General features: G+C 45.9%; 1 protein-coding gene across 1 annotated transcript in view; it reads right to left on the reverse strand.

The window, feature by feature from the left end:
* Positions 1 to 2874: 2874 nt before the first annotated feature.
* The window catches only part of CAPN13 (calpain 13), a 54688-nt gene continuing 32798 nt past the window's right edge, over positions 2875 to 24764 (reverse strand). Inside the window, exons 12-22 of the mRNA XM_074949143.1 lie at positions 24125 to 24336; positions 21913 to 21949; positions 19194 to 19256; positions 17668 to 17725; positions 16586 to 16653; positions 14312 to 14380; positions 12743 to 12821; positions 10487 to 10603; positions 7364 to 7416; positions 5869 to 5921; positions 2875 to 3053 (exon numbers count right to left, since the gene is read on the reverse strand). Coding sequence (XP_074805244.1) covers positions 5895 to 5921; positions 7364 to 7416; positions 10487 to 10603; positions 12743 to 12821; positions 14312 to 14380; positions 16586 to 16653; positions 17668 to 17725; positions 19194 to 19256; positions 21913 to 21949; positions 24125 to 24336 — 783 coding nt within the window. The 3' untranslated portion in view covers positions 2875 to 3053; positions 5869 to 5894. The remainder of the gene's footprint in view (positions 3054 to 5868; positions 5922 to 7363; positions 7417 to 10486; positions 10604 to 12742; positions 12822 to 14311; positions 14381 to 16585; positions 16654 to 17667; positions 17726 to 19193; positions 19257 to 21912; positions 21950 to 24124; positions 24337 to 24764) is intronic.

Raw genomic sequence — 24764 nt, forward strand, 5'->3', positions numbered from 1 at the left:
TGTTGTTCTCGTTATTGACCTATTTTTTTCAGGATACTAAACACCTTTGACGCTGGTTGTGGGATAGTTAATCAACAAGGCTGTCAGGATGATGGATTCTTCCTGAATTATGGCTTAATTGGCTTTGTTGGCGGTATAAATCAAGTGGAATACCAATTCTTTTAAAGCTACAGCCAGGCAGCCATGCTGAGCCTGACAACGATGAGTTATGAGCTTCTGCCACAGAGTCACATGGGTGTGCCACCTCAGACCCACAAAAGCAAAGGGACTGCCAATTCATTTTGAAGACTCCCTGTCCTGCAAAGGCTTAAGCATGTGTGTAACTCTGTGGGCTGTAGACCCATGGATTTCAGTGCTGACTTGCTTAACTATTTGCAGGCCTGGGGCCTTAGATACCAGGTGAAATCTGGTCAACATCAGACTGAGTAGTGACCAAAAGTCAATACTACCTGGGGCCTATTCAGTGGCATATGTGTATGGAGTTACACCATTTGCTTCCCAGTATTACAAACCCTCCACCAGCACAGCTGGCACTGATTGTCACATGCAGAGGCCAATTTCAATGGGCTGTAAGATCTCGATCCACAAGGGGACTGGGGCGTTCTAGACACCTTGAAAATCACTGGAACAACAATGGGATCCAGAAATGCTGTTAGGCTCCTAGATCATCTAGACAACAAATGTGGAGAGAGAGAGAGGTGCGTAAGAGCGGGATCCACAAAAGCTAGGTGGCTCCTCACATAAGCTAGCCAATGCAAGATGATGACAAGAGGGGTGTGTCTTAAGCCCCACCCCTCTGACAGAGTTAGGCACCTAAATCTGTGCTACTGGAAGGAGCCTGCCTTTGCTTGCAACCCATAGCCAGATTCTCCAGAGTCAGGTGGCTTAGGTGCCTAAGCTGTTTCTGGAGAGAATGAGTTAGGCACCTGTCTTACTCCATGCGAAACCTCTAGAAGGGGCGGTGATGGAGGCCTCCCTTCTAATCTTTAGCCCAGTGGTTAGGGTTCTCACCTGGGATGTGGGAGACCCCGATCTAGTTCCCTTCTCTGCCTGATGAGAAGGGGTTTGAACAGTCCTCCTTCCCCCGCCCCCACCTGCCCACAACACCATTTGTGGGGAGTGAGGTGGTCTCTGAGCATGCCCACCAAATCAAGTGTGTCTCTCCCTGGAGGCGAGAGAGAGAGAGAGGTGTGCTGTCTTCCCCCAGTTCATGGGTCTCATGGGGGCTTAGGTAGCAGGAAATAGTCTAGATGCCTGCTTGAGACAGCAGTGCATGTTTAAAGGCAGAACCATAGGTGTCTAGGGAACTTTTACTGCAAATATTCAGGCACTGAGTGAATTTCGGATTAGGTGGCAGCCGATGCTTAATTTGCGCCAGGGCTGAGCCCCTGCGTGGTGGTGGGTTTTTTTTTTTTTTTTTTTTTATCATTTTTTTGGCTTTGTTTTTCAGTTTGGAGGAATTAATTTCTGTTGCCAATTTTGGTTGGGTTAGCTTAGTCACACTTTGAAAAATGAAGAATTGTCTGCTTAGAAAACTACTGAAACAGAATAGTTTTAAGTCTTCGTGAACTTTTTTTTTTTTTTTGACATTTTGAGATCAGTGACACTGCCTGTCTGACTAATGCTTTGTGGGTGTATGCTTTAGAAATATAATAAAAGAATATTAGAGTTGGAAGAGATCTCAGCAGGTCATCTAGTGAAACCCCCTGCTCAAAGCAGGACCAACCCCAACTAACCCTGTATCTTATTGAATGCTCCATGTGAGAGACACTTTGGAGTTACTCTAACATATTAGCTGCTCCAGCATGGAATGTCATGTTGCCACATCACTAAATCCACTGCTTGCATCTAGAAAGTCTGAAGGAAACTTGTTTTGTAGGTTCTGTTGAAGTATTCTGAGAGTGATATTGCCATGACAACACTGAATAGCCATCATACACCAATATTTGCGTCCTTCTTGGCATTTGCGCAAATAGAGCTTGCACGGGCGCGGGTTGTTTTTTTTTAAAAGTGATAGATAAAATATCATTAGTTTGTTTTTAATCATCATGATAAGAGCCGATGAGCAGATCTTGTGCCTGGGCTAGGGACGGTCCATGCTTCTTTTGTAACCTTTGGAGGAAAAACTAGTTCCCATGTTTTAAGACGTTAGCACAAAGAGAGAGAGAGAGTGGAATTCAAATAAACTTGTTCCTTTCCAGTCTGATGTATAGAAGCTGCTAATTAGAAAAAGATCTATTGGGCTATCCAGTCTGTCTTGTTGCCAAGCAAGATTGTTCCCTATTGTCAATTTCCTAATGCACTGTCTGGTCTCATTTTTAGAAAGTTCTAAGCGATGGGCCTGCTACCAGTTCTGATTGAATTTGTCCTGGAAGGGGGATCAATGTTACTGACCAGCTCCAACCTGCCTTTTTGTTTTGGCAACAAATATCTCCCTGTTCTGATCAATTTAGTTTCTTTAAATATGTAGAGTGTCTAATTTAAAAAAGAAGTCCTGGTTTTATCTGCATATGTAATTAATTTCCTCCCAAAATGGTTCTGGTATTTAGACTTAAAAAACAAACAAAAACCCAGAAAAATTCTGCTTACACACAAACATTTTCCATTAAATTAAACAGTGATCTCTCTGAAAATACAGAACCCGAGTCTGCTAGCATTTGCTTTACAGTAGTGTACATGGAGTTAATCCTGATTTACTCGAGTTCCTGAGGCTGATCAGGAACACTATCATGTATGAGGATGGGAGACCGCCTGTAGACAATACTTCCAAACATCCCTTATCCATGGATGAAATGGGAGCAAATATGTTCTTCCCAAGGCTTTCCCGTCTTCTTCCATGAGCGTCTTTTAGAATTCCCTTCCCTTCCTCTTCAGATGAAGTCCAGCTTGTCTAAGGAACAGTCCATGTTCACAAACATGAATACTGCTAGCCGTGTGTTATTGGTCCAAGAAAGCCCAGCTCATCAATCAGTGCTGCTTGGCTTGTTGAAAGCCACATTGATAATTCTTGTATGAAAGGCACTTGGGCTGCATCACATCAAGAAGCATCTGAGCTGCACAGAATGGGGAGGAAGGGCTTGTTAGAGGCAGCCAGAGGGCAATGTCTTATTAAACTAATAATGATACTATTTGTGTCTCCCCTTCATAGATCATTGCAATACTGAAAGGCCTGCTGAGAAACCATGTGCACAAGAACCCACGCCCAGATTCACCACTGGAATTCTGCAGGAGCTAGGTACCTCAGTACATACTCTTCTCCCGTGGCCAGCAATGGGGTGTCTCTTTCTGAACTCTGTTCTCTGCATAGCTGGCTAAAAACAAACGATCCTCCCAGGGGTGAAAGTAACTTAAAGGACTTACCGGTACTCCGGAGTCCTGAGCAGGGGGGCGTGGCCTCAACCGGAAGAGGCATGACCTCAACTGGAAGAGGCGGGGCCGGGCCCTTTAAATCAAGATTTTAAAGGTTCCAGGGCTCTGGCTGCAGATGGGAGCCCTGGGGCCTTTAAATTTCCCCCAGAGCTACCAGCTGCAGAGGCGGCTGGGAGCCCCGGGGCTCAGGGCCGATTTAAAGGGCCCCAGGCTCTGGCCGCCGCTACCCCAGCGGAGCTCCTGGCCCTTTAAATCACCGCCGGAGCCCTGCCGCCACTACCCCGGGGCTTTGGCAGCGGGACTCGGGGCGCACTTTAAAGGGACCGGAGCCCTGCCACCACTACCCCAGGAGCTCTGGCAGTGGGGCTCCGGCGGCACTTTAAAGGGCCAGGGGTTCCAGCCACTGCGGGGAGCCCTGGGCCCTTTAAAGTGCCCCCTGAGCCGCCCCCTGCTGGAGCCCCTGGGGTAGTGGTGGCAGGGCTCTGGCGGTACTTTAAAGAGCCCAGGGCTTCGGCTGCTGTGGGGAGCCCCGGGCCCTTTAAAGCACCAGCCTGGGGAAGCCGGTCCAGCACGGCATACTGGCTCTTGCCAGTACGCTGTACCGGACCAGCTTACTTCATCTCTGGATCCTCCCCAACCTGCAGTCAGATTAATTTGTACCTCACTAAGCAGAGTAGGGTCCCACTCATGACTGTGGGCTCAGGATGTAACCATAATACAAAGAATCGTTTGTGAAAAGTTTTACAAGTCAGAGTACTCAGATGAGTTTGCCTTGTCCTGGGGCATCCTATGTCGTCTTCACAAGGATTGGGACAAAAAGCAGGGATCTGAGAAAATGTTCTCAAATCCTCACAGTTCCATGAATGCCAACACTTTGTGGTGCATTATCTCACAGCCTGTGTTCATTACTGGTTAGCCTCTGGGGCTTAGAGTTTCCCTCTCGGTGGGGATCAGAAACAATTGTGTGTGACCTAAGTGACCAGTCACATGCTACAGCTAATGCGTCACTAAAGTGAACAGTTCGTGAACACCCCATAGGCTGAATTTCATTCATCCAATTATTAGGTGAAAATTATAATTCATGATATTTGCAGGAGTTGGGATCAGTTGATGAATGATTCATGAATAGAAAAGAGTAAAATTGGTGCATTGTTTGTAATGGATAACTCAACCAACTTTACTCCCCCAGGGCAAGGTCCTCATATTGTCCTGGTGTGATATTTACATGATGATATGTTGTGATGTATTAAAGCTGTAATGCAAACACCATCCTCTTGCTATATGAGCATCACCACAAGGCAGCTTCATTGCACCAAGACCCCACACTCCAGCAAAGGGCTCCCACCCAGGAAACTTTGACAGGCCAGATTTTCTAACATGCAGTTGCGTGCAATTGCACACTCTACACATACAAATCTGAGTTGATTTTGTATAGAAGTGCCCACTTGAATGTGCAGACACAGGGTTGGTGCATGCAAAACTAACAGTACAGGTAATAACTTGGAGCAAATGCAACCCCCTCTTCTGTGATTGTGGGGAAGGGGTGTGGTTCTGCTACTCAGCAAGGAGCACAGAGTCCTGCTCCATGCACGTTCCCTATACAGGAGAAAGGAGAGGGTATGGCATGGGCTGGCAGAGGCAGTTAGCTGAGTATCCATGGATGCACAGATCTTCCATCCACGCTAATAGGGGAGCTGGTGAGGGGTGGGGCTGGCTGGGCTCAGGAAGGTGAGAATGCTGGGCAGAAGACTTGGCCCACCATGCAACCCTTAATTCTTTGTTTAAAAGCATGGCCTTTAATATAGTGCAAGCCAAGGCTCTATTCCTGCAAGGCACTGAGTACCCTCACTTCCCATTGACTGCAATGTGAGCTGATGTTCAGTACTGTGCGGAATCTGGTCACAAGCCTGTAGGACATAGCACAACTCCACAGGGAAAAGTCAGGATGAATCCTGCACCCTGAACACAATAGGACAAGCTAAGACCCGTGTCAGCCATAGTTCCGAGTCCTCTGTGCTCAGTTGCTTTATGTACTTTCTGTGTTCGCTTCTAAGTACGCTATGTCAATAATAACAGAGAGAGGCAGGAGGAATTCCATCACAGCTTCTTTTTACACATCAGATTTTTTTTGGTTATAATTCCGTTCCCCAAGGGAAGCTCACATCAGATGCAGCTTCTGCATTTCAGCAAAGCTCCTGCTTTTTTTTTAGCTCAACTTTCCAGCTGGGTTGATAAGGAAATCACTGTACTTTGCCCAAAGTCATACAACAAGTCAGCGGCAACAAGAACTCAGGAGCCTTCTGCTTCTTCCTAGTCCCTTTTCTGTCAGCATTAGCCCAGACTGCCTCCTGTTTTATCTCTGTTACCTATGATCACAGCACACTGTCTCCCAGTGCAGGTGGGTGCGGTTGTTTGACAGTGTATTAGAGCACAGGTGTGTCACGGCAAGCTAGGAACTTTTCTCCTCTGTGTTTGTACAGGATTGAGGTGACTCCTTACCAGCAATGTAGAGCCATATCGCCGCCTTAGCAGTACATGGTAAAAATCATCCACTGGAAGAACAAACAAAATGCATTTAGATAGTTACAGTAAATCTAAGAAGCAGATGCATAATAACTTAGCACTTAAATACTGGAACATAGAAATTCTCATACTGTGGTCCATGGGGAGGACGGTGGTGACATAATGCTGGTGGATTTTCCTTGTTTCTGGCTGCTAAATTGCACTAAATATTTTCCTAATGTTACTCTTCTACATCAGTAACTGCCAAGGATGGTGGGTGACGGCAAGTGGAAGAGGAGGTGGTCTGCATGGTGATTAATCAGAGCATAGATAGCTCTAACCTGATCATCCTGTGGACCACGCAACGATGGAAGCCGTGAACCCCTGCTGAAGCACTCTTATTAGTCATTTGTACTGTGCAGGGAAGATGTAATTAACTAAGAGCCATACTACTGAGCTACCCAAATTGGGGCCAGGTGGTTTTTAGGGGACAGTCCAAATAAGATTTGGGCAACTTCATAAAAGAAAAATATTACAGCATTCTACAGTAATAGTTCCAAAGGCTCTGGAAAGATGCAGTGTTCTGGATTATTATGGTAGCATATGGCAGTATTTTTAAGATGAGATAAGTTTGGTACAGCCCACTTTAAAGCACAGCCAGAGGGGTAGCTCGCTAAAGACAGAAAGCAAAGGTGCCCATTTGTCTTCCATTTCTTTCTTTAAACCCAGTTACAGTCACACTCCTACGATGACAGATAAACACCTGAGGGTGTGCCTTGACTGCATTGGAAACTCCACTGGAGTTACGTCCATGAAAGACTGGTGTCAGTGAGAGGAGAAAACACTATATACATATATCTGCTGAGGATCTGGCCCTAAGTCTGCCTAGTTCAATGTAAATTAATGGAGCTATGTTCTTTGTACTACAGGAAGATCAGGGGTGTCAGAAAGGTGGGAGTAGCCACTTACCCTAGATTAAAGCACACAGGAGACTGTCAGCATCGCGGTCACACTTCTGACTGTAGCATATAGACCTAGCTAGCTCAGGTACCAATTGCAGCAAAGCTATGGCCACACAGACTTCAGCAGGGGCTGTACTAGCCTGCCCAGTGCCCCAAGAACGGACTTCTAGCCCATGCTGCTGTGGCTTCACTATTACTGGTACCCAAGCTAGCTGGATCAAAGCTAGCTCATGTATGTCTGCATGCTGCAGCCACACCTATGACTTCAGCGTAAGTGTAAGAGACCTCCTTAGAGTGAAATCCTGGCCCCATTGAAGTCAATGGGAGTTTTGCCATTGACTTTCAGTGGGGCGAGGATTTCACCCTTAATGCACAGTTACATAAGAAGATCTTACCACACCCCTCGTGCCAGCTTTTTCGAAAGTGATTCCGAGAAGGCGGCACTAGTAATGATTCCACTTTGGATCTGAGGAGGAGAACAAGAATCTATGAAGGCAGCAAAGGGCACAAATGCAATGAGGGCTCCTCACCTCTGCTGCAGTAAAGCAAATCTTTCCATCCTTTGATAAATTACGAAATACACCTAGGGAGAACAAAGACAGCTTGACTTCAATAGGAGGAGGTGGGAGGAACTTGTAACATATAAGATCAAAGTTGTTTCCATTCTGGAACAGCCCAGTGTCATCTAGTCCAGTATTCTGTTTCCCTCCCTGGCTGATGCCTGAAGATTCTCAGGGAGACCAGTTGTCCCAGGTTTATAGGGACGGTCCCAATATTCAGGGCTTTGTCTTATATAGGTGCCTATCACCCCCCATTCCCTGTGCTGATTTTTCACACTTGCTGTTTGGTCATGACACATACATAATACAGCTCACAATGGGGTGGGAGGGAATTCACCCCCCCCCCCCCATCCACTGGCACCTGGTGATCACGGTATTCTCTGAAGCAACTCACAGGTGATCATTAAGTCTTGCAGGCTTATCAACTAGTAACGGCAGGTGCTGTCTCAATTCACGTAGTTGTCAAAACTAAAGGTAGTCAAAAGCTTTCCAACCAAAGGTTCGGCTGTAGGAAAATGTTGATTCATCAAAATCTAATGGTTCCCATGGGAACATGGTGGTTTTGGGTGAAATTTTGTTTAGAAAAAGATCAAAGAGCAGCATTTCCATAAGGCTGAAATGTAACATTGCTTTTTTTTTTTCATTTCAAAACTTTATTTTGTATTAAAATAAAGTTGAAGTGGAACATTTCAATTGACATGACCCTTTTTTTTTTTTTAATTTTTTAAAATTTGCCACTTTGTTCAGATTCAAAATGAAAACAAACCTAAAAATCTTGGTATTTCCTATGACATGCCTAATTCCTGCCCAACTCTAATCAAAACATCTTTTGACACCCCCCCCCCCCAAAAAAAAAAAAAAGCTCAAGGCTGGTTGGAAGATCCAAAATCATAGAAATGTAGGGCTAGAAAGGACTACAAAAGGCCATCTAGTCCAGTGGCTCTCAACCTCTTTGGGCCCAGGATCCATCTGTAAACTTTGATGGCCTATTGTGACTCAGTAAATAGATTTAGTATCAAAAGAATATGGCTCACTAAATATTTCTTGCCCACAATATATAATATACATGAATGTAAAAAGTACTAAATAAGTATACTGCGTATACCAGCATGTGGGCTCCTGCCGGGGGGTGGGGGGCTGGCTGGGGTTCCTCCAAGGTTGTAGCATTGGTCACTCGAATTTTGGCCAGCCAGCCCCCTGTCATCATGACAGAGAGGCAGCTGGGCCAAACCTGAGCAGTGCTGTGACTCGGTGCATCAGGTCCCAGGTTAAGGGTACAACCATACTGTAACCTGGTTTCCTGACATGATGTATCAATGTAGATCAGGCTTAGGTGTCTTCCTAGGAACAATGTGCAGCACTAATGTTTCCTACTTTAGGAAATGAGTCACTGGTGCCTTCTCTATCTCCATTTAAGTGTGGCTTGAAAGTAGAAGTTGCTTTTGGTTTAGGTCGCATCACTCTGGTTATCTTAAGAATATGAGTAACAATTTAATGGGGACAAATTTTATCTTCCCTTCTGTATTCACATCATGAAGGTGGACTGCCTCTTATTCCCATTTGGCTCAGTTATCCTCACCTGAAAAAACCCTCTTCACAGATTTGCAATGTTTGAAAAAAATGTATTATATTAAACTTTGAGGAAAACGATAATTCAAAGACCCTAGGGCATTTTTAGGTGCTTGTTATAGACACCAGTGGAACTTCCAGCAATTCCTTTCAAAATGGATTTAAGGGTCTTTCTACCAGCACTTACTGTGCAAAGGGGCTTTTATAAAACCATTTATTTGTTAAAAAAGATGCAAAAATGGACACATTTCTAGCCGGAAGAAATTCCACCCACAGTGAAGGACGTTAATCATCTTGGAAATGTTGAGCTTCTAATGTTGTTGTTCTATTGTATACCTTTTTTTCATTGAGTTAAAATTGGAGATTCTCAAACTCTGAGCTGACTCTGCTTCCCAACCTTGAAATGATGCCTGAAAGCACCATAAGGTGTCACTGGGTTTCCAATCACTGGTCCATGTCACCAGGACCCCGATCCTCAAAGGTATATAGATGGCTAAGGCCCATTGAACTCAATAGGTATGAGGTGCCTAAATACCTTTTGAGGATTTGGACCCAGGATACCAGCTGTCCTGGGAGTCAATGAGGACTGCTCATATTCTCCAGTAGAACAGGTCTCTAGTAGCTGCAGTTGAGGCTTGTGACTGGTACTCAAGGCTCCTCCTAACCTTAATGACAAGCCTCTTTTGCTGGTCATGAGTTCCCCATCCCTTCCCATCTCTGATACTGTTGTATGTGCTCCTCTACTCAACAGAGCTTGCATGTCTCCAAATCCCTCCAACCCAAGTTCTGTTGCAGGCTAGAATGCACAACGCTGATTAAAGGTGGCAGATGCTGCCTAGGACAGTCGACGTTTTATGGCCCAATTTATTTCATGGCTTCCCCCAGTACAAGGCCCACAGCCCAGGCCATGTGCCTCCAGCAATGGAAAGTCCAGTGGGGTGGGAGAAGGGGACAACACTGTGTGTGTTGCACACCACCTCCACTCCACTAAGGGCCCAGAGTCCACTAGGGCAGCACGCACAGGGGTTGGGGCCAGATCAGCCAAGAAATACACTAAATCAGCACATCTCTTGGGCTGATGGGGCTCTGATGTAGCCATGCTTGGAAACACTGTTCTCCTCTAGCAGTGTCTCCATAGGACATCATCCACAGTGATCCTGCCAGTTGTTCTCTCCCAGCATTGAATCTCCCATGAAAGAATAGCTGCCCCCATGAGTGAATCTGGCCCTGTGTCTGGTAAATTAGTGTCAAGCCCCAAAGGCAGAGGGACACTGACCTAGCCCAGTTCCTGCATTGTAGCAGGTTCATTCTTTCTAAACTATTCCCTATAGATAGGCATCTTTCCCTGGTTCTCAGCAAGGACAATGAATTCCCTATGCTGGCAGGCAGCCAGTGCCATTAGGCTGTACTGCCTTACCCTGTAGTGCTAAGGATATTGTGATATGTGGTTGATGCAGTGTAAGCCCATATTTTCCATGTTCCAAGACCCTCACAGGACTCTAGCTAGCCAGGAGCATGACTTACTTGCCATGGTTTTGAGACGGATCATGCAGCACACAAAATCGGGGAAACAGATTCTCATGGAGGAATCGCTGTACCTCAGAGCCATCAGATGGAGGAGCTGGTCATCGACAGCCAGGCCTATGAGCAAGAGGCAGAAAGGGCAGTGAACATGATAGCAACAGGAAGAAGCAAGGTCCAGCCATCCTCTGAAATGGCAGGGAACGGAGGCTGCTACGTATGTCCAGTTTGTACACCTACCAGGTGACCCATCCCTGCTTAATGCCTCCTTGAGGGACCTCACAAATAAAATCCCGTCAAAATTCCTTCCCAGCCTCAAGTCTGGAGATCACTTTCACTTCATACGTGTGAGCAAGAATCACAGTAGTAAAGCAACTAATCCCATTCCCCTTTGTTAATCCATCGCGGGCCGTGGACATGTAAAGAGAGCGCTGACTATAGCCTTAAACGCGTAGAACCTGGCTACACTCAGGATCTCCTTGAGTCCAGACTTGTTGAAATCTGCCCTCAAGACTTCCAGGCACTGTCTAAGGATCCCACCATCCCATCTTAAACTTGTAATTAGTCAGGAGTTTGGTGTGGGCAGTTCTGGGGTATGGCATGTACTTGCCCCTGAAATCCATCTCTGTCAACATCTCCCCATTCTTCAAAAATACCCCTACCATTTTAATTGCAAAGGCATGCATGAGTGTATTCACTTGTTGGCCCTAGAAGGGTTGCCCTACCCCCTGCCCTTTCTTTGCCCTTGTGCTCAGATCCCTTTGGCTGGGTTTGTTAAAGCTTTAAGAGGGTGGCTTTTCATTTTAAGTGGTTGGAAATTATTCCGTTATATCACTGAGCATCCCAAGCACATCATCAGGTTGATGCTTATGAACAGATGGGGCCAGTTCCTCATCTGGTGTAGAACAGCACTGAAGCCAATGGAGCTGTGCGGATTTACACCAGCTGAGGATCTGGCTTATTATCCTTCTTAACTGAGGCCTTAATGTTTAGGATAAGCTCCTGCTTTGCCGACTACTGATGGACTCCAGCAAAATGTTTCAACACATGCTTAATTGGGGCCTATATTTAGCAGCATTCTTAGGGTTAATTAGGCATTGATATGCTAATACTGGGTCTGATTATTCTCCTCCTCCTCCTCCCCATCCCCTGCTAAGAAAAACCCATGCATGGGGCAAGGGAGGCAGGCTCTTGGGGGGAAGAATCTGGCCTGTGCAGTATGGTGTGGGAGGAAGCAAGGTGCTGGGGAACCAGAGTGTGTCTCCCCTTCAAAAACTGCTTAGAGGGCACAATATGCTGAATTTGCCATTTTTTTAATATTCCTTGTTTATCCCTTCAGTATCTGCATGTGTGCAATCTTACTCCGTATTTTATACTGTAGTGCCTTTATTACAACAGTGATACATTTCAGATCCCTGAACTCAGAGCTTCTTGCTACACCCTGATGACACATCAGGAATTTCAGTCTCTAGAGGCCATGTTATATCTTCCGCTTGAAAAAAAATCCACCAATTTTGTGGCTTCCGTTGATTACGTTTTGACTAGAGTTCCCCATAGGGGAAAAAATTATATTCTATTGGCTAATGCAACTTAAATGGCCATTTAGCTAAATGGAAGAATCTCTAATGCAGATTTGTTGGACAGGAGCTTCCTCTGGGATATCCTATCGCATATACAAAATGTAACCAGATAGAACTAGACAAATTCAATCATGCAACAGAAACCGGCTTGCTTGCTTAAAATTGCAGCACTAGTCTAGCCAACAGAGGTCAGTGCAAACTAAATAAAAGGTCTTTCAATGCAGCTTTCTCCTATATAATCAGTCAGAGCCCTGAAGAGAGACTGAATGAACTAGCAGGACAGTGGCTGTTCAAACTGCCTTGCTCCTTTCCCCTACCAGGTGCTTCATCCCTGATCAAGAGAGAGCACCTCCAGGGGTGAGATGGAAATTCATGCTTTCTTTGGCCTCTTTGCTGAGCCTTATTGGCCTTTCTGCCACTTGGCAAATATTCATCATCAGCACCATCTCAACAATGCTCCAATCTATTCCTGTGCTGCAGGACCACTCAGCAGGGGAAATGGCTTCTTCCTGAAACATTCTCTTTGGATTGGTTACACGGGGAATGGACAGTGATAGTTTTGTCTTTGTGAGATGCATTACTCGCAGATTATGCCAGGAGCAGGATCTCACTAGATCTTCCATACAATCCCTCCACCCTCATCTTTCCACCCCTCTCTTCACAGCACAGCTGACCATACCTGCTCTCTGTACTGCATTCCTCATATCTGAGACGTCCAGGAATCCAGAACCGGTTCCCTCTTCCCTCCTGAAAATATCCTGGAAACCGTTTTGACAGAATTCAGCTTCTTTCTTTTAAGCCAATGTCAGTGGCCCAAACTTGTGCTATGACCTAGCACATTGGCCACTTGCCAATGCATTTCACTTTCTCCTTAATGAATTAGCTTAGTGGAAACTCAGTGCAACATCTGATAGGGGCACTAGAATAAAAAAGACAACTTTCCAGAAATTTGGAAAGCGGGGTGATCCTTGCTCCTGGACGAGGGGGCTTACTGATGGGGGCAGCGAGGGATTGATGTTAATGCTCCTTCAGAGCATTGGCCTGGCCTAGTGCACTGAGACAAGGGGAGAAAGAAGACAGAGGGGAGGAGTGATCACCTTGGGCTATCTCCCTGCCAACAAAAGCATTGATGTGGAACTGCAGGGTAAACATGTCTGAATGTTTATATAGGTGTGGCCTTTCGTGTATATCCCCTGCACTGTTTTACTTGTTCAAACCAAAGCTTGCATCTCCATGACTCTGTCAACAACACAAAGAGCCCATCAATAATGACTCATCTAAAAGAATAGTTGCAGACCTCATTTCTATGGCACTAGGTGGGGTGACATCCTTCTGTACACTCCATATTCTAAATACAATAGGCTATGTACTCAGCTCCATCGACTTGAATAGGGCTACGCCCACTTATACAACAGATGAGGATCTGGCCTAGTATGTTTAACTTGGCCAAAAACCATCTTGTGAGATACTAACCATCACCAAACGTTGGTAGGATGTAAAAACCAAGCACGGAGAACAGTTGTTCAGGATAGCCCAAACAAATTTAATGGGGCGTAATAGGGGAAATTTAAACCAAGGAACATTGACTGTACCAGAATGTCTTTCCTAATTCTGGGGTCCCTTACTCTGTCCTAGAGTCTCTTAAAGAAGGTGAGGCCGGGGGGGCGGGTGAGAAAGGAGCCCTGTTACAGTATTGGCATTGTTTAGAGATGATAGTGGAAAACCAAAGTCTGTATTGGCCAGGGAGCATGGACTTTCCATTGATTGCATTATCCTGTGCAATGTGACTGGCTGCCATGAAATATGGCAATAGCCTTTTACAGAAACATATGGTGGATAATAGGTAATCCAGTCTAAGTGCTTGTACTCTTCAGGGATACTCACCATCTTGCCACTGCATATGAACCACCACAGTCCCACTGACCTGTAGAATTACTCCTGTGTATGTCAGTGCAGGACTGGGAACCCAACACCTTCTCTAACCTATTCCTCAGGATCTGCCATACAGGCAGAGCACTTAGTCCTTGGCAGACCTGTTCTTACCCTTCAGAATGTTTGACGGGGGCCTCTCAATCCAATATCTGAGCTCCCTACTTTTGAATTATAAGGCAGATGCTTTATCTATTAAGCTTCAAAGCCTTTGTTGCGGTCTTTCCCCCACACTATTTTAATTTCATAGTGTCTGCATCCCCTTGATTAGAAATGCAGCACTAGGTGAGCAAACGGGTTACTGACAGCTCACATGTACCTTGTACTTAGCAAGGTATTTCCAGAGGTGCTTAAATTCTTGCAGGGAGAGTCTTCCATTAGACTTGAGCTGCATCTGTGGTTAAGGCTTAAACGTTTAGTGGCAGCTAATCTTGGGTTTCCTAGGATCAGGATACAGGAAGCCCCCCCCCCCCCCCCCGGCCCCATGTGAAAAGAGCCCTGCTAAAGGAATCCTGCTGCCACGAAGGTTGGAATGTCAGACTTTAAGCTGGGGAAGGCTAAGGTATTCCTTGCTCCGAGCAGCAGTGTGAGAAGCTATAGAAGGCACAAAATAAACGTGACAAATTGTAAATGTAGCTGAGGGCCATTAAGCAGCAAAGTTATATAGTGCCTTTCACAGCAATGGATCATGAGGCTATAAATCCAATGTATGCATGGCCCCATGGAAATGCAGCCACCTTTGGGGAGGAGTAAAAGGTGCTGTGGTCTAACCCCCCCCACCTCCTCACTGCTGGTTGGGGCCCACTGGGCATTACCTGTAGCTAGATTCTGGGTATGTCTACACTGCTACTGAACTTGATTGTTGCACAGATAACTGCAAATGTAGGTACTTAGGTTGCTAGCCCATGCTGCCACAGCTGCACTGTTAGCATAGGTAACAATAGCTAGATTAAAGCTAACCCAGGTACGCCTCCCTTTGTCTTCTCTGAACATATTGGGGTGGGGAGCAGCCTTGTAGTCATTCGCAGGCTTGAGGTGGGAGGGGAGGATAGAGCCTCCTCAGCATAAGGTGTAGACTAGTCATAGCCCCATTCATGGTATTAGCCCCCAAGAGCCACACGGATCTACCCTATGTTGCACCTGCTCCTACATGGCACAAGGCATTTACATGCAACGCTGACAGTGCCCCCCTCCACCCCTGGTCGGCGGCAGGCAGGCACGCTCAAACCTGGGGCTGCTGGAGCTTAGTGCATAAGCCTCTACCACATGCCAACTGGCTCTTAGCAAAGGCTGTAGAGCAGACTCATCAATCAATCTCCCTCTCTCTGTGCCACTAGATGGGACAGAACACCACACCCACAAGGTGTGTGGGTTCCACACACTCTGTCGTTCCATGAAGGAGGTGCACTATCTGACCCTGCGTGTCCTCCTACACTGCTCTGTTCCCTGCAGCGAGACTGCCTCTGGCCCCTGCCTCTTTCAGGGCTGCCGAAGCCGTGAGAAAGCAAAGCCCCCTTAAAGAGTAAGTGGGCGGTGCTGCCCTCAAACTTGGCTGAAAGAGGCTGCTCCAGTCTTTAAGGGCCCGTATAGGTCACACTGTATAGGGAGTGGGTAGCAATGTAGTGAATGAAAAAAATCCATCTTGAATAAACATGGAATGGGGGGTGGGGGAGTAAGTGGGTGGGAAAAGTGGCTGTGTCAGCACCCTCCATGGGTCCTGCATTCCGTGCCTGTTGAGATGGCAAGAGGGTGCAGTAACAGGAATGCTGGAAAGAAAGCAACTGGCTGCAGGTCATTTTTATTCATTTGCTGCAATCTGTAATGGTCTGGCACTGTCTCAGAGTTATTTGAGGGCCCGGAACAAAAAGACAGCATGAGAGCATACAGCGGGGAGAATTTATGTTTTCATCAAGGAGCTCTCTTGTTTTACAATGGCCAGCAATGCATTTCCAGTGTTGTCTTGTTAACAGTTGGAAGACTATGCCATCCATCTAACTAGAAGAGGTATACCAAAGGATGAATAGTTTGCCAGGCGTTCGCCTGTGATTCAGCAGTGACACATTGCTGCTGGCCACTCCAGCCCTGGCTGATGTCAGGGGAAAGGCAATCATAGCTTCATTGGTCTTGACATAAACTTAGAGCAACAGGCTTGGCGTTCCAGTTCACAGGCAAGCCAAGCTTGGCAGCCTTAGAGGAAGGGTGGGAAGAAGTAGTGTTAGGTTGAGCTATACAGTGGATCTTAGTGAATCCCAACCTAGTCCTTTAGAAGCTGTGACGTGTCCAGGACTGGGGCCAAGGCTTGTTAACCACAGTGCCTGGAGAGTTCGGAAGATGAGGACTATGTAATTAATAGAATAGGTTTTAAAGTAACTAGGGAAGGGCCTACAGCACCCAGCGAGCTCCTGACAGCAGATCCCAAGCCCCAGAGAGAGGGTGCATAGTAAAGCCCTGCATACATTGCGGGAAAATTATTTGGTGCTTGTGGCCAATATTTATTTGCAGGTTGTTCCAGGGGGAAGTACAGCTGAGCCATAACTGAAGGAAAGGATGGGCTGCACTGCGGGGAAGTTTTTTGCCTTTGCTGAAAGGATACATCCATCAGAGCTAAAATGCCTCTGCATGACTCAAAGCAGAATCCTCCGCCCAGGCTGGCCCTTTGATCTATAAGAATTGACAAAACAAAAGTGATCAGACAAAGAACAAAAGACACCCTGGGTTAAGTCTCTACCTCCAGAGAGTGGGGCTCCAACCTGGTCACTGTTAGGACGGGTAGGTCGATCTTAGTCTTGCCCCGAGTGGTTCATATCACTAAAGGACCCCCAGGACTGGGCACGGGATGCTGCCAGTTGGGCCTGAGGGGGGGGGTGGGTGGGTGTGTGTGTGTGTGTGTGTGTGTGTGTGTGAGAGAGAGAGAGAGAGAGAGAGAGAGAGAGACATGTCTCAAATGAACCCCTTCTGAGGGATGTCATTCAGCAGCGACTGAAAGGTAACTAGGTCCCATAGAAATTTGGTGATCTCTCTCCTCTACTGTTGTTTTACCCCTCCTTTTCGGTCTCTGTCACATGCTGTATCCCATATCTGAGAGGTAGGGGGAGTGGTGCAGGCCAGGACTAGACTTCCACCAGGGACTGTGGCAGGTGGGCATGGAGCTGACATGGCAGAGCTGTGTGAGAGGTAAGGAGTGGGAGCAGTGTGAGGACCTGTGACTGGATCCCATAAAAAAGCAGGTATGCTGCAGATCATGGAGGGGGCCTAAGCAGAGCTGTGTGGTGATCTAGGCCTGGATCGGCAGGGCACTCCGCAGGTCAGGAGGAAGGGCTGTGTGGGGACCCAGGACTGGAAAAAGAGAGGTGCTGCTGGTCCCACTAGAGAGCACTCAGAGGCGCAGGGGCATGCCAAAGCTCAGCAGCTTGAGCTGCAGCAGCCGCTCTGAGCATGCGGACAGCAATGTGCTAGGAAAGACTAAGTGCCGAGCTGGATTGGAGCTGTGCAAACATTTTTTTAATAAAAATTGAGCATAAAGGGAACCCCAGAGAGGTTTTTCAGTTCATCAGAGGCCTACCAATCCTACTGAGCATTTTCCTGGGACCATCAGGGTTACATCTATGGCTCCATCTAGATCACACTAGATCCAGGGTAGGAAAACACCATTAACTGGATCATAAAGAGCTTTACCTTCCAGGAACACTTCATTGAGGAGCCTTTGCAGCTGCGAGGCATTGATGTCTGAACCCTAATGCAGAACAAAGCACACGAGTTTATAAGCACCAGGCTTCCTTACCCTCCCCCACCCTTTCCTTATTCTTCACTTGCTTACACCATTGTGAATCAGGAGTAACTTCACTCATGGCAGTCGAGTCACACAGCTGCAAATCTGGTGTGAGCTCAGAATCAGACCACCTGATTCTCTGAACCACCCTTTCTTTTTAGGGTAATAATTTGTGCTGTCCATGAAAGGGTCTTGAAGTGCTTTACAAGCATTACCATCAGTGCTATGAGGCAGAGCAGTAATATTATCCCCAGTATTGTACAGATGGACAACTCTCTTAGGGAAACCAAGACTGAGATAAGGTCACACAGGAAGTCAGTGCTTGAGCTAGGAATGGAACTCAGGTCACCTGACTCCCTATCCTATGGTTTAGCTACATGACCATCCTTCCTGCTTTAGTATTTTAATTGGTAGTGGATTATTTGCTGTGGAGAAGCTGGGCCATCTAAAGGAGTAGCTGATTCCTAGAGCCAAAGGGTCAGTGTCTCTGTATTGCCTGACCTGAGCTCAGCGTAAGTCTGAAGGCCTGGAGGAGAGTGGGAGGAAACGCATTGTTTAGCCACCTGTGTGTCCTCCAATCCTGGGGCACCTGGGCACCAGAAAGGTTCCTGGACTAAGTTGTGCCTGCTGTCAGCAATCATCTCCAGGGGTTGTTGCCAGGAATAAGCTGATGCAGGAGAACACTACTGCCCCCCGCCCGCCCTTTCTGGCCAAAGAGCGGATACGTTGCTTTACACTACATTTTTGCACTGGTGCAAGCTATTGAGAACCAGGATCCTTGTCTCCTGCTCTACATTGATGCTGTAGCTCTCAGCTGCCTGAGTCATGTAAAATCTTACTGCCCTTCCCCTAGCGCTCCCTAAGGCCCATCTAGGGCATTCTGTGTGACAGACTGTGTCATTTTTCACCTTTATGCATTGATATAACTATTAACTGTGAGAGGTCTATTGTGTAAAGGCTTTTGGCAGTGATTTTTCTCTTGACTAAGTCAAGGAGTTCTTTTACAACAGTTTATTAAACCATTAAGAGCATCTCCTGTGAACACACACAGCTTGGCTCAGAGAGAGCTGGAATCAATTACTCAAACACTGACTGATATCTGCTTTCCAAATGCAGCAAGTGCAAGCTGGAAACCGTTCTGATCAGAGGGAAAAAATATCCAAGGATTATTTCTAATTGCTTGTTTAAATAAACCCCAAACAATCATCCCCTAATATGGTGAGCCGTCCATTCTATTCCAGCTCTCTCTCCTACTTTTCTGTGGATTCTGGCAGCCAGATCAATGCTGTTTTGAAGGTATCCACTTAAGGAATGCTAAGCCCACATTTCCAAAGGCATTTTTCTACCTGGATTGATAGCAAGATGAGAGGTTTTTCTTTTTCAACTCCAACTGTCTTTTTATTTTTTCAGTAATCGGCTGTATTCAGGGTACCTGTTTAGCATATCTGAGGAAGATGTTTTCAGAGGAGTTGTCTTGACTCTGGTTGGGTATGTCCTGGATCACAGCAAAACATGTACATACGCAAATTAGTGACAAAAGCCATGGGAGCCAGAACCAGAACCCTATTATCCACATAGCTCTGTAGCTGCTTGCAGCACTTTAGAATGGACAAGGTATGTACAACAAAGCACACAGGGCTGCCTCAGAGACCCTGCAGTCTAAAGACAAGAAGAGAGACAATAGTGATCAGGCAGGAAGTGGTGTGTGGATGTTTTATAACTTTGTAGAATGAGGGATTTTTTATTTTTTTGGGGGGGGGGAATTCAGAAAGGATTTGAAGAAGAGGGGGTGAGCTTGGCCTCTCTTAAGCAGGAGGATGTTCTCAGCATAGGGAACCGCGTGAAGCTAAAAAGTAAGTAAATGGAGGAGTCAGGAGGAGAGAATTTTAGGTGGCGTACAGGAAATGGGAGGTAATCAGGGCCAGTTTGTCACCTGGTGCAAACTGATGTCACTATACTGAAGTCAATGGCTTGCCGCCATTTTAGACCATGTTAACAGCTGGCCCATAGGCAGGGATAGAGTTGTGGAGAGCTTTGGAAGTGGAAGAAAGGGGGAAGCCAGTGCAGAAATTCAAGAAGAGGAGCGGAGAAGTGATGGGAGCTGCTTGAGAGGAAGATTGCCTAGACAGCAGTGAATTAATACTTTAGGGCCTAATCCTAACACACATGTAGCCTCTGACTCCAACGGAATTACTAAGGACCACCCACCTGTGTGAAGTTTGCAGGATTGGGTACTGTACTTGCATATGGCAAAATACAGGTTGTTGGTTAGTGACATTATTTAAGGAAAGTGAAAGGTTGTTAGTGTAACTGGATAATAGCATAAACAATAGGTTTCTCTCTCCATAACTGGGCTTAATAGCTGACTGGAAAATTAATGACTAGAAAGGGCTTGAGTCTCTCGCTTACACCATTAACTTCAAAGGAGTCACTCCTGGTTTACGCTACTGTGAGAGAGCAGAATCAGGTGGAGCCCAAGCTCCAAAGTAGAAGAGGACTGTACTGTAGAATGCACCATAGTGCAGAGAGTCATAGTGCAGAGAGAGAGAATTCTGCAGCTGGAATGACAATTGTACTGTACTTGGCTGTAATTATCTGGGCCTGATTCTGAGCTCCTGCTAGTTTAAGAAGTGTAATTCCATTGACTTCTATGGGGTTACACTGGTACAAACCAGATAATTCAGAATCAGGTCTAGACTCTTGCAAAGACCAATTGGATCACCCAGTCTGACAATCAGCTTTCTGCAGATCCCTGCCTTATATTAGATGGACAAATCCCTGTGTGGAAAGGGGAGAGAATGCCATGCTGGGGGATTTGATAGTGCTACTGTCTAGAGTGGAGCGAGTGAGTGATTATTGAGTTTGGTGGCCCAACTAAAATGAATCAGACGAAAAATTGTTGTGGAAATATTTTATTTTTTCTCACTGAAATGAAAACACAGAAATTTTGTTTCTTGTCGAATGACGGGTTACATTTACTTTTCATGTGATTTTTACAAAAATTAAATCTAGCTACATTTCAAAATGAATCCAATTCAAAATGGAAAGCTGCACCGTTTCAACTTTTTCAATCTTCCCTCCCCTTTGTTGTCCAAAACTAGTTATTGAATTTGATTGGAATTCACAAATAGTTTCAGGAGACCCTAAAATTTAACTCAGCTCTACTGCTGACAGCGATTTACTTGATGAAAATGCATCTGAAAAACGCAAATTAAAGATTAAGGACCTGATTCTGAAACTGCCCCTCACATGGATAGATTACTTATTCTGTGAGTACTCCCTCTCATAGCTCAGTACAAAGGTGGCAGAGCTGTGCCCAGAGACATAAGAACGGCCATACTGGGTCAGACCAACGGTCCATCTAGCCCAATATCCTGTCTTCCGACAGTGGCCAATGCCAGGTGTCCCAGAGGGAATGAACAGAACAGGTAATAATCAGGTCGCCCATTCCCAGCTTCTGGCAAACAGAGGTTGGGAAATCATCCCTGTCCATCCTGGCTAATAGCCATTGATGGACCTATCCTCCATGAACTTATCTAGTTCCTTTTTGAACCGTGTTATAGTCTTGGCCTTCATAACATCCTATGGCAAGGAGTTCCACAGGTTGACTGTGCATTGTGTGAAAAAAAATACTTCCTTTTGTTTGTTTTAAGTCTGCTGCCTATTAATTTCATTTGGTGACCCCTAGTTCTTGTGTTATGAGAAGGAGTAAATAACACTTCCTTATTTACCTTCTCCACATCAGTCAATGATTTTATAGACCTCTATCATATCCCCCCATAGTTGTCTCTTTTCCAAGCTGAAAAGACCTAGTCTTATTAATCTCTCCTCATATGAAAGTCGTTCCATACCCCTAATCATTTTTGTTGCCCTTTACTGAACCTTTTCCAATTCCAATATATCTTTTTTGAGATGGGGTCACCACATCTGCATGCAGTATTCAAGATGTGGGTGTACCATGGATTTATATAGAGGCCATATGATATTTTCTGAGGTGAGGCAGTCGGCAGAAGAGAAGGTAACAGGCAGGGTGGGGTGGGCAGAGGAGAGTAGGGTTGCAGCAAAGAGACTGGTTAGTGGCTGGTGCCAGGACATCCATAATGTTGATTCACACACCTCCAGCATCTAAGTCATTTTGCACATGTTCCTACCTTTGGTATCACTGGGCTGAGCCTGCTTTTCAGGTCCCTAAAAAACACCACAAGAGTCACATCAGAAAAAGACAGCCTTCTAGCATTTATTTGCAGAGAGAGAGAGAGAGCTCTAAGAATGCTTGTGAATCCCAAACACACTGTGATTGTGCTGACACTTTTCAGGTGTTTTGGTTCAGAATCAAGCCTTTGAACTTTTCTAATCGTCCCTGCTGCATTAGTAAGCACAGTGGGCCTGATTCTCTGCTCACACTGGTTTCAAACTGTTTCAAAGTCCACTGACTTCTCTGCAATCACTCTTGATTTATACCACTGTAGGGGAGAGGAGAATCCAGGGCTGTGTGTGCAACAGCAGGACTAGTTTGGCAGCACTTTCACCACCGGGAGGCATGAGGGGGTCCATCTCCACAGTCAGCTCTTACATGAGCAAAAGCTCCTGGTTACCTTAACTTGAGCTGTAACATTATGAAATGTCTCTAATTTTCCTATAGCACATGAACACAAGATGAACATTAATAAAAAGGCAAGAGGATACCTAAGGACATTTAAAGGCAAATTTAAACCAGAGCACACATTTATAGCCAACATAAAATTAACCTGTGGACCTCACTGCTACAGGATGTTACTGAGGCAAATACAGTTGCAACTCCTAACATTCCAGTTTTGCCTTAGATGAAGAAACAAGCTCACCTCAGGCTTTGCAGCATTCCCTATGAAACTGTATGCTTGTTATAGGGCAGCAGTTCCCAGACTGGGGTTCCAGTGGCCCCTAGGGTGAGCTACCTGGTCAAATGATGATAGCTGCTCCTCCACTTTTCCAGCTGCTACCCTTACTGTCCATGAGTACTAACTTACTACTCAGACAGAGGAAGAATGGCCCAGGGGTTAGGGCACTAGCCAAGGACACAGAAGACCAGGGTGCAACCCCCTGCTCTGCCACAAAGTTCCTGTGAGCAAGTGACTCAGCCTCCCTGTGCCTTAGTTTCCCATGTAACATGGGGATAATAGCACGGGGATAATAGCCCTACCTTGCAGGGGCGTTGCGAGGATAAAGATTGTGAAGCACTTTGAGAACTCCTGCTGGAAAGTGCTATATAAGAGCTAGGTATTATTACTACTGTACTCCCAGGATTTGAATGAGACTGTGTGTGGAAGACGTTACTACGGAATGTGAGTAAGAGTGGCAGAATCCTGCTCACTGGAAGAAGTTCAAAACACATTGGTCCAGACTGTGATTCCCTTACTCACAGGGATGGGCAGTTACTCACATGAACAGTCCCAGTGAAGTCCAGGTAGCCCAGTGATAGCTTCCCTCATGTTTCTGTTCCAGAAAGAAGCAATTGCTGTAGCTGGCTTGGGGATGTTTTGCAAATCACAAATGAGAGAGGATGTGTCCACAAGACAATCTCATTAATTAAGCCATGGGCCATGCTGTGTAAAAGCTGTGGAACCCCACTATAGGGTAGATTGCAAATACCAAGGCAATGCCACTGTCCAATATTACCTAAGGCAACTTTGTCAAGGGTGAATGCTGTGGCTTAGATTTTTTTTTTTATGAAAACTAGCCATTTCTATGAAAACATCTGCATTTATGCTGACTAGGATAAAACTTCCACCCGGTGTCCCCAAACCTACAATATTATCCTTGTGGGTGGATCCGTACATCTGTGTGGAGTCCCATTGAAATTAATGGATCTATGCAGTGAGTCCGCCCACATGGATCAGACATCAGGCACTTGGCTTGTAAACTCCTTGGGCGAGGCACTGTGTCTTTGCATACACTTCATGCAATGGGGACCTGACCCTGACTGGGGCCCGTTGGTGTGACAGCAGTATAAATATTAAAGAACTACTAATACAAGTCATCAGCCCTCCTTTCTTAGAGCAGGTGTCCATCCCAAGCTGGAGGGAAGTCTCCCACCAGCGTACAGTATGGTCCTCTATAGGGGATACTCTGTTCTGGAGTCATTACTGAGATGCTCCTAAATAAACCCTTCCTCTGTTCAGCTATGGCAATTCCTGTGTACCCATCTGTGTGCCCAGCCTAAACTCCTAGCATTCCTGCCAATACACTCCTGTCACTAACCTCTCTCTTTGCAACAAGCTTCTACAAAACATTCAAATAAAACACCACATTAATGACCTATGTCTTAGATATTCAGAGACAACCCTGGAAGCTGGAAATAAGGTATAATAAGTATAATGATCTTACTCATGGTTGTCTTGGATCCTCAGGAAGATTCGTAGGAGGAATTCAGCCTCTTGGCCTTCTTCTGACGTGGCTGGAACAACAACATAGGTCCCGGGGCTCAAGAAAAAGTAATTGGTGACATCACGGGTCGACACATTGAAACCGTACTTCAGAACTTTGGATTTATACTGAGAGAAAAATGCAACTGGCAATCTGTCCTTCAGGCCCTGGAACTGAAGGAAATTATTAATTGTACCATGGCAGTCCTCTATTCCCACAGCCCCTTTCATCCACAAACGTCTGAAATAGCTTTTCATATTCAATCCTGCATATATGGGAATCACTTCACTCACCACTGCAATGCAATCATCTCTGGGGTGGAACACGGCAGTTAATAGTGCACAGCAGCACTACACAACAGTTAGGGAAGTGAAAAAGAACTGGGGGGATTTTAGGTGGGTGGAGTGTAGTTAGTTGATCTGGAATGTGCCAAGAGAGTGGGGTGAATACCCTAATTCCGGTGAAAATTTCCTTGGGGTATGTCATGTACATGAGTGCTCAGAGCCCCAGTTAAACATTTCATCCAGAAGACAGTGTCTTTAGCAGCAGTGCCATCCTGGCATCAATTCTCATAAGGAAATAATGTATCCTGATCTTTCTT

Source organism: Natator depressus, chromosome 3 (assembly GCF_965152275.1).
Source record: "Natator depressus isolate rNatDep1 chromosome 3, rNatDep2.hap1, whole genome shotgun sequence".
Classification (NCBI taxonomy): domain Eukaryota; kingdom Metazoa; phylum Chordata; order Testudines; family Cheloniidae; genus Natator; species Natator depressus.